At 35.6% G+C, this 13,949-nt stretch overlaps 2 protein-coding genes across 2 annotated transcripts; both read right to left on the bottom strand.

Moving 5' to 3' along the window:
- Window positions 1-6,340: 6,340 nt before the first annotated feature.
- Window positions 6,341-12,470, bottom strand: LOC148178697 (sodium-dependent neutral amino acid transporter B(0)AT3). The gene is made up of 8 exons (XM_088030579.1): window positions 12,407-12,470; window positions 9,551-9,820; window positions 9,216-9,501; window positions 8,987-9,159; window positions 8,275-8,943; window positions 7,095-7,456; window positions 6,783-7,046; window positions 6,341-6,563 (listed from the first exon to the last, which is right to left on the bottom strand). Exons 2-8 carry the CDS (start codon window positions 9,761-9,763, stop codon window positions 6,371-6,373), a joined length of 2,160 nt encoding a protein of 719 aa, XP_087886705.1. The 5' UTR covers window positions 9,764-9,820; window positions 12,407-12,470; the 3' UTR covers window positions 6,341-6,370.
- A 480-nt stretch (window positions 12,471-12,950) lies between these two features.
- Window positions 12,951-13,948, bottom strand: LOC148178696 (uncharacterized). The gene is made up of 3 exons (XM_088030745.1): window positions 13,509-13,948; window positions 13,359-13,463; window positions 12,951-13,309 (listed from the first exon to the last, which is right to left on the bottom strand). The coding sequence occupies exons 1-3, from the start codon at window positions 13,658-13,660 to the stop codon at window positions 12,973-12,975; spliced, it is 594 nt and encodes a 197-aa protein (XP_087886871.1). The 5' UTR covers window positions 13,661-13,948; the 3' UTR covers window positions 12,951-12,972.
- Window position 13,949: the final 1 nt, after the last annotated feature.

The raw sequence follows: 13,949 nt of genomic DNA, 5'->3' as shown, positions 1-13,949 counted from the left end.
ATCTTCGAACAGAAGACAGGTGTTTGTAAATTTCTTCGACTATTATTTTTGAGAAATAGAAGAACAAAAAGTAGATTTAATGAAAAATAAATCTTGAAATTTATGTGTTCGGCCGCCCATGTTGTAGCTCCCGAGATTAGTTTGACACGTTTTAATTTATAGATTGGAAACAGTTATGAAAGCGTAACTCGAAAAGATTAAACGTCCATGTTTATTTTTATCAATTAATCTTGAAAAATGGAGCACGTAACAAAACACCTCCACCAGTTCCAGCTGCCAACTTTCACAGTTTAAAGTAAACGGAAAAATCACTTAACAAATTTTTCCTTCTCGTAATTCGTGACGCTGACGCCTCTTTTCATTCGAAAACTTGCCCCACTTTCTTTACAAAACTCGAGTTATTTTTCAACAAATGTAAACTCTATACATAGCACATTTCAGGGAATTCACACATAAACCCTGATGGTTCCTCCTTTATTTGAATAATGTTATAGCGCATTTTGCCCGGTTTTACATTTCTCTTCGAACCATTCGGAGCATACGTTCATTTTGAGATTTAAAAAAAAAAGGAATTTCTACATAAAACTCGTGGAAGTAGCTGCTATTATTAGAATTTCGTTCAACTTTTAGCTGCGTAATAATACGTTAAGTTCTATTTTCCCATCATTTGCTAAAATCCACCTTTTAACCCGCGTGGAATATTTTTAGTTTTGTTCATAAGTAGCTTATCCTTTGATAATGAATAATATTTCCATAGTAAAACCAAAATGTAAATTAAATTATGTAATGCGGCGAGGTCTATTGATTAGGACCTTTTTTCGTCAAATTATGACGTTGCATGTGAATAAAAATACGTAAAATTGAAAGATCATGAAAATGGGGTGGGTTTGATAAATCTCCCGGAGAAATTAAAAATTAAACCACACTACGAAAATATCCCTCTAAATATTCAAGGCTGTATTACGCACATTATTTCGACCGTGCTAATGTACTCTGCGTTTGATTTATCTTTGCAATCAAGAGATTAAAGCACTGTAACCACCAACCGTCATTCAAAATTTAGAAGTCGTAAAAGTGGTGATCAGTTACTTCTTTTCTTGACAACTAATAATTGAAATAGAGACTAGCTTCTACGGCACGCCACTAAATCCTGCTGAAACTTCCTTCGTTTCGTGCAAATATGATTCCAGAGATATCCGAAATGTGTTTTATTTGTTGATAATACTCCTAGTCATAAATTTATTGTTATTTGTGTTGTTAGCCTAGAGAACACCTTGCACGAGCTGGTCGCATTAGTTGAGCAAATACTTCAAATGGAAACTCGGTTAAAATGGTATTATTTATTGTGAAATTTCTGGCATGCTTAATGTTGGAAACTTTCAACGTGTTTACGTTGGAAAGACAATAAATGAGCTGAATTATCCTCATTCGTGTAAATTTGCAGACGTGCTGTTTTGTTTAATATTAATTAGTCTTTAAAAGCCAATCGATAACATTTATTTATAGTTTGGTGGATGCGCCGGGAAAGTTTCAAAGTTAACAAAAAATGTATTGCGATAATGAATATTTGGAGTTATAATTAAATAACTGACATTAAATACCTGTTTTAACTTGTCAGTTTTGTTATATTAAAACCGCAATATTTATGATGACAGCAAATCTAAAATTTCATTCCTGCATATTTTCTTCAAGTTGGTCGTTCATCATTTCACTGTTTTTTTTTAAGTAAAAAATAAACTTAAAAAGGTCACTTTTATATTCCTTAGTCTTCATAAAAAATGCACGTATTTACAAGCTCTTCACACTTTCGCCATAAAATTATACATCAGGGCCTCTTTATTTGTCCACCAGTAAACTGTTATAGTATTTTCTGTTATAAAATAAGAACGAATACCGCGACAAAAAAAGTGGCGCCATGACACCGCCAGTATCACCATCTTTTGTTTTTATTTTCCATTCGCCTCAAATTTCTCCCGTTTTAACTGTAAAACTTGAGAATTTCCATGGAAAAACCGTGTCCGGGTCATTAAATAATTTTTTTATTTACGGTTATCCCTGTCCGAGCAAACGAAATTTCTTTTTTTATCGAAACACCGAGTGGAATGTTTTTATTGAAAATCCATAGAGCGAATGTTTGTAAACATATCACCTCGGTCACTTCCTCGTCTTGACATGGTAGAATAGAAACTTGACACATACGTAATGGCAAAATTATAGCTTTGCTGTTTTTTGTTGCCAAACTAATAATAGCACGAGGGAGTGCACGCTTCAAACGAGAATTTTTATCAAAGGCTGATTGTTTTTTTATAAAATGATGCGGACGAGAGGGTGAAATCTTTTATTATGCATAAGACGGGTTTGTGGAATAAAAGATCTTGCGACAAATCTAAATAAAACAAGTTTTACAGTTTTCCCAGCAATATTATTGTAAGAGGTAATATTCTACTCCAATTTACACGTCGAGTTGTTTGTTATCATTCCATTTTAACACAACATGTTTTTTGTTGGTTAATTGATATTGGAACGATTGGCAATTTCTTTTCAACTTTTTTTCTAAACTTTTGTATCGACCGGTATGTTTTACCAGGTCACTTGCCCGGGTTCTTGACCCAGGTTCAGTGACCAACTGCAAGCGTCTCTATGCAACAACCCTAATGATATCCAAAGATATCCATTTTTCATTAGAAAGTCAATATTTGATGAAGTTTACGAGGACGCTTAACCGTGCTATGACAACAGTAAACTAGTTGGGTTGTATCCCACTATTGCAAGACTTCAAAAACTCAATAAAGAATTTCTAAGAGTAGTGGAAATCAAGCAGTTGTGTTAGAGAACTTGTTTAAACTTAGAAATAATAAGCTGTAATTTGTACCAGTTGTTCATTTTTTACACTCATAGAAACAGAATAATCAATATAAAATAGTATCTTTGAAAACGCGTGGGAAAGTAAATCACTTGAACCTCTTTAAAAGCTTTTAGTGTCGGCGGATAAAACATCAACGAGAGGAAGAAACTAAGAAAAGGTGGACAAGTGGTAATAAAGTGTAAAAATGGCACTAAAAGATTTTTTTAATAATATTTTTACTTTCTAATACTAAAAGCACAACACCCAATAAATATTTTAATAGCAGATTTTATGCTCTTATAATCTTGTTTAACATGGCAACGTTAAAGTAAATGACAAAAATAACTTGAGTAATTCGACAATGCATCGATTTTGTACCTTCAAAATGGCGCTTTAATAGTACTTCTAGACAACGATAAATTTAAAAAAAAAGTGCTTTTTTTTAATTAAGATAGGAATTTTAATAATTAAATTTAAATTGTCACAATTTAATTTGTCTCAAATTTAATGACAGAATTATTGAAATGTTATATTTTATTACCGTCCCGCGTAAGCTTAATTTTTTACATTTTAATTTCTAGATTTTTGAATTGAGAATTTCAGGCGCCATCTATTGATATAAAGTTACAAGTTTCTGCAGAATTCGTTTAAAAGAAGACAAAGGCCAATGATAAAATCGATTGTTATGCACCGGTATATTTGTATATTTTTTTTGCAAATTTATTACTATTGAAAACAGCGAGTTTTATTTTTAATTTGCTAATATTATTCGGCGTGTTATTTGGTAACATCTAACATAAAAAATTGTCGTCTAGACGCATTGTATGAATTGATCCGAAACAGAAATCGTCAAAGCTATAACAAATTCATTGAGCTGTTTCTGACTTAGAATGGATACAAACTGCTTTGTTAGGAGAAATTCCAACCGAAGTGATACGCTATGTTACTGGCAAAAAATGTAAACTCTTTTTATATTTGTAAATACATTCGTATTTGTTACATTTTTATCCACTTCAAACGTTTTGGTTTCTGACTTGAATTAGCAAAGATTGTAATCCGGGATAATACAGATCCAAACAAATACTCACTCATAATCATAATAAATTAGCTCTTTTACATAATTGGGCCTGCCATTTCAAAACGCTGTAAGTGCTAATTTAGGCAAAAACAGGATTTCTTCGAATTTGGGTTGTATAATGCCAAATCTATGTCTTGCGTGTGGTTTTGCTAAACATCTGCTAAATTTGAAATTAATCAAGTGTGAAAGTCAAAACGTTGTAAGTCTCAAATATAAGCCTAGCAAAAATCGAGGTAAAAATCGAATCAGAAACCAAGACAAATGTAGAAGAGCTCTTCAAACGGTGTTGAGAAATAGCGGGAAACAATAAAAATCGTCTTTTGGAGAATTTTTAAAAAGTGTCCACCTTAGCTGGGCCTAAAATGTTTTGACACGTATTAGTAGACGGACGTGCAACGTTTTGGAAATTTGCGTCTTTATTGTTGAAATAATTCTTGCATTGTCCTGATAACTTTGAGTGATAACGGTCAACGTACTTTTAGTCAAAAACGGTGCCGTAAAACATTAAAAGAACGTAAAAAGTTTGATAATGAGCAATCTTATAAACCACCTAAAAATTGTACTTTCTAAATTCTTAAACTTCTTGAAAATCCAAAAAAAAAATTCAATCTACCTAAAGTATTAGATATTAGCGCCAACACAGAATTTACATGCAAACTTTTAACCAACTCTTAACTGAAAGCAATTTTGTATTTTTCGGACTTTTCAGACTAAAATTGAGAAAACGTTTTTTGCATGTTTAACCATTATTTATTATAAGGCTCTTTAAATGTAAATTCTCCATACAAAAGTTGTTGAAAGATTATCAATTTCCTTTTCTTTAGTCACAAGAAAATCCTAAACACAACTGTTGCAAGCACTTTCAAGTCCATTTTTTGTTCAGTTGTTCTTACACTTACACTTTTTTTTCATTTTTGCCACTTTTTCCGTGCCAAGAAAAATTAAACATTTGCAATTATTAATTTCATGGACTGCGGTCATTGCTAATTTCACAGCAACAAATAATAAGGAATGTGATTCCTACTGTGCCTAAAAGTTTAAACTTTTGGTAGTTTTATAAGATTTTTGCAATAACTACCTGACAGAACACCCAAAATAGACATTACTTTGTCATATTCGCTCTGTTCGTTTTCTTCTAATTCGTTTTCGTTTGTGGTGTTTGACATATCACGAGAATTTCCGCTTCAAGACGTCAAATAAAAGACATTGTTGCTTGGTTTATCGTTGAGTTTAGTTTCCACAGTGTAACAGGTCTGATATTTACATTACTTTTATACATTTATACAGTATGATTACGTATTCAACAAGAACTAGCAGCATAGCAATAAAAAATATTTAAATTGTTAACATACATTTGCTTCATAAGTAAGTATTAGGACCTAGAAAGTTACATCTCGTCCAGGATATTTGCCGTCTTAAAAAACAAGATAAAATATTACAAATTTAACTGGTTTCTGAAAGTAAACTACCAAGAAATACAAGTAGTTTTACATTATTTAAGACATTTTCAATACAACTCTTTTATGTGGCCAATTTTTGAGGCTTAGATATTCGGGTTCTTTAGGGATGTATAAAAATTAGTGCTATTTTTAAGAATTTTAAGTCTTTCTCGATTGTTTACTATAGAGAAACAGCTATTTTTTAAGATTCTACATTGTTTTCTAAGCCGTCAAATATTCTGAGCCAGAAGTAACATTTTAGGTCCTACTTAAGTATTATTATTGTCGTACATTACCACTTTATAACCAACTGAGCTGTTCGCATTTTCCGGTTGGAACAAACTGATCTATTTAACAACAAGGAGCAACAAATCAGCTAGTTACATAAAGTCGCTAAAGCTACACACCAATCTTAAATCTATTATTGTCTAAAATGATGATTTTAAATTGACTATATTGAGGACAGACTCTAAATGGCGTGGATTCTATTGGAGATATGTCACGAAATGGATATGTTGACAAAGAATCTCTGTTACTTTGAAAAGGAGAGAGCAAAAACGAGTCTGCCGTTGCTGTTTAGAGAAACAAACATTTGTGCAAATATATCACATTTTTAGTTTCCAAGAAATCAGAAGAGAAAGACTTGAACACCTCAATTCTTAGGTTGTCTAACTCTAAATTTATTGTCAATTTCGGCTGTATTGTCAAAAGTTTAAAAAATAGATCGGACCTAGGTACTTTTTGACCTACAAATGTAAATACCCTTCACCAAATTTCAAAAGCCACAACAGTAGAATTTTTTCATCAGTCTTGCAAATTCTACTTGCTGCAACTTCGATTCCAGTAAAAAGAAAAATTCTGATTTCCAGTCGGCGCGGACTTATTCTATTTTCAGAAACCGGAAGTTCTTGATAATCTGGACCGCGGCTTCTGAAAGTGAGTATACAACCATTATGATATGAAATATTTATGGATATGAATCTCTTCTAATGGACTACTGCGAGCTGTCTAATCGATATCTTCTTCATCGTCGACAAAACCCGTTGGACAGCACAAACCTTCACTTCCATCAGCTCGGATACAAAATAGAAGGGTTTCAGCTGTTGAAACTTCGTGGGGCATTATTCCGTGGAAATCCTTCAGGTCGTTGGCCGGAAACCATGCTTTTTCGTTGTCGTCGATTATCACGATTCCAAAGAGCCTAGATGGGAAAAAAACTGCATTAGTGTGATTAAAAAATCGTTAGCGCAGATCTCCCGGAAAGTTAAATGTTCTGTTTTGCATAAATGAGTCAGAGTCCGTTTTTTAACCAAAATGTAAAGATCGTCCTATGATTTTAAATTAATTTTAAACAAATTAAGTTTGATAAAAGGTCTTTAATTTAAACAGGCAGTTTCACACAGAGTTCAGATTTTCTTACCTTGCGATAGCAGTTCCCGGAATCCAAGCAATCGAACTAAACACCAGAACCAAAATAAGTACAACTGACCATGTAGGCCATTGATGTCTGTCCGTGTCGCCTTTGCTGGGTACCCACGCATCATACCCAGTTCCATCAACTGCAATCTCCACAAAGCTCGCAACAAGAATGGAGAGCATCGCCAGTGGTGACAAATACTTCCAGCAAATAAGCCAGTACAGCCCAGGCCGTTGTCCCGTCATCATCTCTATATCATCAGCAAACCTAAACAAACATCTCATAATCTCATTTCGTTTTGTCTTTGTAACTCACCTCTTCAAACCATAAACATACGACACTCCAATGCACTCAAACAACGCAATGATCAACAATGGAAAATTCCCGCTGTAGTTGTCGAATAGTACAAAGATGTAGTTTCCAGCACCATGAGCAAAGGCCATGGAGATGATGCAACAGCTCAAACAAATAACTCCAGTGAGAATTTCCTTTGGGAGATTGGGAAAAAGCTTCATATCGACGATGGAGGTGACGACACCTTCGAGAGTGCCGAATTGGGAGTCTATTCCTAGAGTGAAGAGCATCAAGAAGAAGAGGATCGACCAGAATTGAGCGCCAGGAAATTGGTTTATTGCTTCGGTGAAGATGATAAAGGCGAGTCCTGTGCCGGACGCTGACTGTAACGAAATTGTGGATGATGGATTATGGAAATGCAACGCAAACAAGAACAGTTAGAAGAGAATTTACAGTGTAAAAAATGAGGATTTACACAAATAAATGTTACGACGGGACATTCCCAAGAGGATTTAATCTTAAAGACGGCGAATCGAAAGTAAAAGGATTTAGTTTACGGTTTCCTTGGAAGGGAAAAGAAGGGAAATGGAAATTTTATGAGAACCCATGAAATGCTTACGTCTAAGAATTTAGAAGCAGATTATTGCGAAATTTCCCTACCACTTACGAAAGGTGCTAACTCATAAAAATCTAACTTTTTAGTATTTTCAACATTATTTTTCTCCAATAACTCATCTAATTGTCCAGACACAATCTCATCATTCTCTTCAGACTTTACACAGCGTTACAAATTAGTTATTTTCGGAGTAAATATTTACTAAAGATTTAGAGCTTCATTCTAAAAAGAGCCTGAAAATCAACATTTACAAATATTAGTCATTTTAGAATTTTGCACAAAATAAACGCGTCTCGTGATGGCTTTAACAGATTTTCTTTGTTGTGAGAAACCAATGTTTCTATAGCGACAATAAGCGGTGTGGATTATAAAGCAAATTCTAGCGAGGGTTTTCGCTAGCATCTGACCGCAAACGGCGAGGATTTAATTGGAACAAGAAGTGAGAGTTGGAAGAGCGGAAATTGATGTGCGAGGTTGATATTGCGTTTTTTTATGATTCTTTTTGCAGCATCGTTTGATTTCTTACTGTTTGTATTTAATGGCATTTTAATTTTATGAGTTTATTGTTGAATCAAGAGTACTTACGTTATCTAGCTCCTTCTCTAAGTCACATTCTGGCAATGAAGGCATAATGACGCTACTAACACTCCCATCGGCGTTGGTTACATTGAACACCGCTCCTGCTTCAGGTAGCACTCCATCGAACGCCCCCATCAATCCAGTAATGGTATTATTTCTCAATGTCAAACACTTCTCATAAACCATCGTCGCCTTGAATCCAATAATCGAAAAAACTACAATTCCTGCGAACATCGACGTGAAACAGTTCGTGAAAGACACCATCAGAGCATCTCTATAACAATTGTTGTTAACTGGGTTGTACGACGAAAACGCAATAAGGCCTCCAAATGCTAGTCCCAACGAGAAGAAAATCTGCGTCCCCGCCTCCAGCCAAACCACAGGATCTAGAATAATGTGCCACGTTGGAGTGAAGAGATGTCTCAATCCATCGAAAGCTCCTTTTAAAGTGATACCACGAAAAAAGAAAATTATGAGGACAATGTAGGGGAAAGTAGCAGTGACGTAGACCACCTTTCCTGAAGACGCAATGCCTTTAATCATGCACATATAGACTAGAATCCAGGCGATGACCAGGGCGAGGGCAATCTTCCAGTTAAAACTTTCGGGACTGTTGATGTCGGGCGATATCATGAGGGTGGTGCGGTACCAGAAGTACTGTGTGGGACTGCTAACCTGTTAAGAGTTAGTTTCGGAAAAATCTGATGATAATACTTACCACACATTCAGGTTCAGAGGTGTAAGATCCATTGGGAAAGTAAACTTTTGGGCACTCGGCCCATGGGAGCTGGGCCTGAAAGCTTTGCACGAAATAGAAGAGACACCATGCTATAATGGTGTTGTAGTAAATAGCAACGTTGAAGGAAACCACCGCGCTGCTAATTCCAATACCTGTTTATAAATATTGCAATTACTGACTGGAAATCTCTTAATTTACTTTCACTCACCCGCAAGAAATGGCGACACTTGATTCCACACCCCGATGGCTCCCTTCCGCAACCTTTGACCGATCGCCAACTCCAGATAAAAAATCGGTATCCCTTCAACCGCCAACATAATAAAATACGGAATTAAGAAAGCGCCGCCTCCATTCTTCTGCGCCAAATAAGGAAACCGCCACACATTCCCAAGACCAACAGCATAACCCACAGTAGCCAACAAGAATGTCAGTTTACTATCCCAGGATTCTCGCTCATCTTCACCAGATTCCGGTCGGAAGATGGGTTTACCATCCTACGACGATCGATCATCAAACTTTTTCTTTGATATTACACCAACTTACCACAACCTGGGAGTCTCTTTTACAGTCCGATTTGATTCTTGTGTTAGGACTTGTGTCCTCGAAGGCCGCGTTTGTTGCTCCATAACTACTAGTGTTTCCATTTTCGACGACAAGACGACCACGCATCTCTTTTAGTTCTAAGCGATCGACAGAGCGTTGGGGGTTTAGGTCGCGGGAGCTCTGCCGACGAACCAAATGAGCCGTGTTTGCCATAATGGGGGTGAAGAACTACTTCTAAATATTATTGTCGGTGAAGTTTGGCATCTTGAGCTGGAAATAATACGATGGATGGTAAAGAATAGGAAGTATTAACGGAGCAACAAACGATTTAACTACTACAATAAGGGTCTTTGTTTTCGGAATTTTTTCGATGATGAGGGGTTTTATTTGAGCCGTGACAAAATGATAAATGTTAGCTATTTTTTAATTTAATTTTATAAATTGTGATGAGCACCACGCATTGTTAAAACTTGTTGTGAAAAATGGTGCATGCGCCGGAACAACATTATCTAAAACTATTTTAAGATGTGAAAGTAATAAGATATCATCTTTAAAATCAATCACTTGTCCAAATCCAGATGTGCAGGTCTCCAGAATGGTAACTCCCAAAAATCCTCTACTTTATTGATTTAGGACTCGGAAGAAGGAAAAGTCTCATATTTGTCTCAATGTAAACTTTCCCTTTTGACAAAAAAAATCCCACTAAATCTGTAATAACTCGAAAGCACGAATATGGTAGTAAGGATAAGAAATACACAAGTAATTTCCGAGACTAATTAAATTAACCATAAGCACCCTCGAAGCATTGTAGCTATTAGTAATATCGATTGAATGAATTGGAAGCCGGAACCAACAAGATAACGCGAAATTAATTACCTTAGTTAAACCGAAAAACTCTCATTTGATCGTTTTATAACTCTTCAAATCTTCAGGAATTAAACATGTCAGATTTAGTTCGCCAATTTCACACATCCACCCTCACAACCTAAACAGCTTATGTAGAAAATCCCTCTGGCATTTATCTGCATAAGAGAGGATACAAACCAATAAATCTCAACTCCCTGAAATTATATCATAAACCAAACTTGTCTAATTGATCCGTCTGGTTTTTCTTAGCAATGTTTACCGTTTCCTTAATGGTTTGGACAATGCATCGTTTCCTCCCTCTCGTTGCTGGCTTCTGTTTCCCCCAACAATATAAACGAGCAATTTCGTATTGATTTAATAATAAAGTTTGATACGGGGTGTTGAAAGTGTTGATGAAGAGTGTAGGTCGTGAGTGCGGTTTCAACTACTTCATTTTATTAAACACCTGACAGGTAAATAGGCGATTAAATTAAGACCCGGGGATTACTGAGAAAATTAGATTTAAAATGTTGAAACTACAGGACTCAGAATCCAGCAAAGTACTTTTTTAGTCTAGTCTTCAAAATGTGTTTTACCTCCACTTTACTTTTTTGTTAAAGAGGGGCTTTTAATGCGGAGGAAATGAAGGGCTCTTGTTCCAGATTACCCTGACCTGAATCACTTATGAGACTTCGACCTAAATATTTGCCTAGTAAAAGTTTTATTGGACTGGGTTATCAGCCAGAAGCACAACATTTAGAAAAACGAGAAAAACAAAAAATCACAGACACCGCTGCTCGCTGGTTCGATGCGCCGGTCATACGTTAGCTGCATTTTATTTGCGTGCTAATATCTTCGGGCATAGCTAAAAACCTTTGACCATTAGTTAAGTTTCTGACAACTCTGATAGATAGAAACTTTGCATAATCCCATTTATCTTCTTACATCCTTTTCTAATTCTTTCGTCACTACAGTTCCTCAAGATTTCCTTTGAGGAATTCCGTGAAACACAACACGACTACCTCCTACAAAGAAAAGCACAACAAAGACGTCAACAATTACGTCACTTGACAAGAATCACGTCGGAATCTGAACGTGCCGAAATACAGTCTAAAAAACTCTTACTTTTCCTCGTAATTATGATAGCGTCGGAAAATTCTGTTTTTCGTTAAAAGAAAATTAGCGGAGTGTACGAGAGACGAATTGATTGCGCATCCCTTAGGATATCAAAAAGACGTGACTGGAATATTTGCGAAAGTACACGGGAAGTGATTTTCGGAAGGCATGTTCTTACCTTTTCAATTACTCGTTTTATAACGGAAGAAAATTAGTTTCTTTAAGTGAATGGTGAAAGATGGAAAAGAAGTGATTATATCAATAATTTAATTAATTTGAATGTGAATACTGTGCACGAATGCACGTATCTCAGAACACATAAACTTGACTCACAGTGGTTAATTATGAAAATTTTGTCAGTTGAGTAATGATATCAAACTCAAGTTTGCAAACTTTAGTGGTGTGGGAGCACGGAGGGTTGAAAAGTCAAGCGACAAAGAAATAAATAAAGTGGAAAATTGCAGTAAGAAGAAATTGAAGATTGTAGCGTGGATTTACGCTCGTTAATGGAGGCGTCTTCAGATTTGAAAGAGAGTAAATTTAGGCAAAACACTCGAAATACAAGAATTAAGAATGATTGATTTTTGCTCAGTTCTTTCCAGAAGCAAAAATTAAGCCAATAAGCGGGGTAATATTTCAAATTAAATTCAATAAGATTTAATAAAAACGCCAATAACTTCAAGAACCAAAAAGCGCCTGTTGGAGTCTCATTCCTCCCTTATTAACTCCACATTTCATTCTCTTTGTCTTTAATTAATAACTACCTTTTACATATTTCCCAAACCTCAAACCTCCCTAAAATTTTCTATACGCATTCATTTTTAATCCGAAAATTTTCCTTGGTCTAAATCACCGCTCTCTCAGTCATGATAATTTTTCTTTAATATTACGTACCTGTGGATGGTGAGGACGGCATCAACCTCCTGTCGGTAAGCGTCACACACACAAACTCATGGTTTAAACCGAATCAATACTAGCGCCGGCGCCACGACGCTTCCACGGACGTAAGAGAAAATTTTGTTTTTATTGTTTCTGTTCTCTGTCGCACATTTCCATTCAGAAGGGGCAAAACGTAGGTTTAGCGCTACGACAAAAAAGATTTCTCAGCTCCAGGGAAGAAAAATAGGAAATTGTCTGGGTTCTAGACACAATACGTGCTGTGCTGTATCTTGAAAAGGAGAAATAAAAGAAAACAAAACAGAGAAAAACGAGAGGTTTTAATTTATTTTGTCGTGGTGCTGATGTACCCAAATAAGGGTGAAGTTAGAGTAGGTATTTGCTATTCTAAATTAAATTTCTGGCTAAAGTAAATACGACCAGTTGATTAGTTTAGAAACTATCTCGTTTGTAAACAGACCAGGATGATTGACTTAATGCATTTTTACTATAAAATTAAACTTTTTTAAATGTATTTAAAACAAAACAACAATTTATTCATAATTTTTTTATTGCTACACGTCTTACATTATAGCTTTGGTATTATCAACATATTGCGTTAAGGCAATCAACGTAGTTACCGCCCCATTTTCTAGATTAACATCAAATGCTTCCTGAAGCCCCCTAATGCACTCTTCACGATTTACGTCAAGCTTCCTAAATGTGTCAGTTATATTTTTCGCATGTTTCATGAAGAAATTCAAGAATTCCAACCCCTCTTGTAATAATCGAGATAATTGGGGCTGCGAAGCACTCCCTCTAATAAGCTCGCTGTTTTGTTCCCAGTCTAAAGCCAACGTGGAGCGCTCAAAAACCAGAAGTTTATTCTTTAAGTCGATGTTGAGTTTATTTAACTTATCTCTGAAACAACGATTGTAAAAAAATCCCAAATACCTAAACTAAAACTCACATTATTTCTTTGATATTTAATAATTCCTCCTCTATTCTTGTAGAAATTTGACTCAATAGTATCCTTTTCGCATCTCCGCAATTTTCCAAACTGTCTAAAGTGGCTCTATAAAAAAAATTAATTTAAATCAGATTTAAATTTCGCGCTTACATTTTAACATTGCGATGTTGCATGCAGAAATTTGACAGAGCGTCCAGCGGTTTCGCAGAATCCTGCAATACCGACTTCCAGGAATCGACATGTACCGGCAAAGTTTTACAAAATGAAACTAAATGCTTTTGAGTCTGTGATTCCACGTCCATTTCGTCTCATAACAAATGATTTTTTATTTTCTTTTTCTGATCTACTATCTCCTCAATTTAAATCAGTAAACACTGCACCACGCGCACAAACAAAACATAGCCACCGCTGAACTTCTTTTATTGGTCAAGCGGGGGCGCCAACTTTAAAGTGCCCGCGAAATTTGAAATGAGCAATATTGAAAGGGTTTCTGTTCCATTTATTTCTGGGCGCCGCGCCATAGATGCCACAAGTAGGCCTCCGAACCACGCAAAAGTGAAATTATTGATCTCGTATATCGTCGTTGCTCGT

The sequence above is a fragment of the Gnatocerus cornutus genome, chromosome 2 (assembly GCF_029298725.1).
Source record: "Gnatocerus cornutus isolate USDA-ARS CGAHR chromosome 2, icGnaCorn1.1, whole genome shotgun sequence".
Classification (NCBI taxonomy): domain Eukaryota; kingdom Metazoa; phylum Arthropoda; class Insecta; order Coleoptera; family Tenebrionidae; genus Gnatocerus; species Gnatocerus cornutus.
This window is presented reverse-complemented; position numbering and strand designations above follow the sequence as displayed.

Bases quoted from the DNA above. Each gene is read 5' to 3' on its own strand.
- LOC148178697 (XM_088030579.1), bottom strand. From the start codon at position 9,763: ATGGCAAACACGGCTCATTTGGTTCGTCGGCAGAGCTCCCGCGACCTA. The intron at 9,502-9,550 runs GTAAGTTGGTGT...CGATCGTCGTAG, and splicing joins AAAGAGACTCCCAGGTTGTG to GATGGTAAACCCATCTTCCG. The intron at 7,047-7,094 runs GTGAGTTACAAA...ATGTTTGTTTAG, and splicing joins TATGTTTATGGTTTGAAGAG to GTTTGCTGATGATATAGAGA.
- LOC148178696 (XM_088030745.1), bottom strand. From the start codon at position 13,660: ATGGACGTGGAATCACAGACTCAAAAGCATTTAGTTTCATTTTGTAAA. The intron at 13,464-13,508 runs GTAAGCGCGAAA...TTTTTTTTATAG, and splicing joins CAACATCGCAATGTTAAAAT to AGCCACTTTAGACAGTTTGG. The intron at 13,310-13,358 runs GTGAGTTTTAGT...TCGTTGTTTCAG, and splicing joins TTAAATATCAAAGAAATAAT to AGATAAGTTAAATAAACTCA.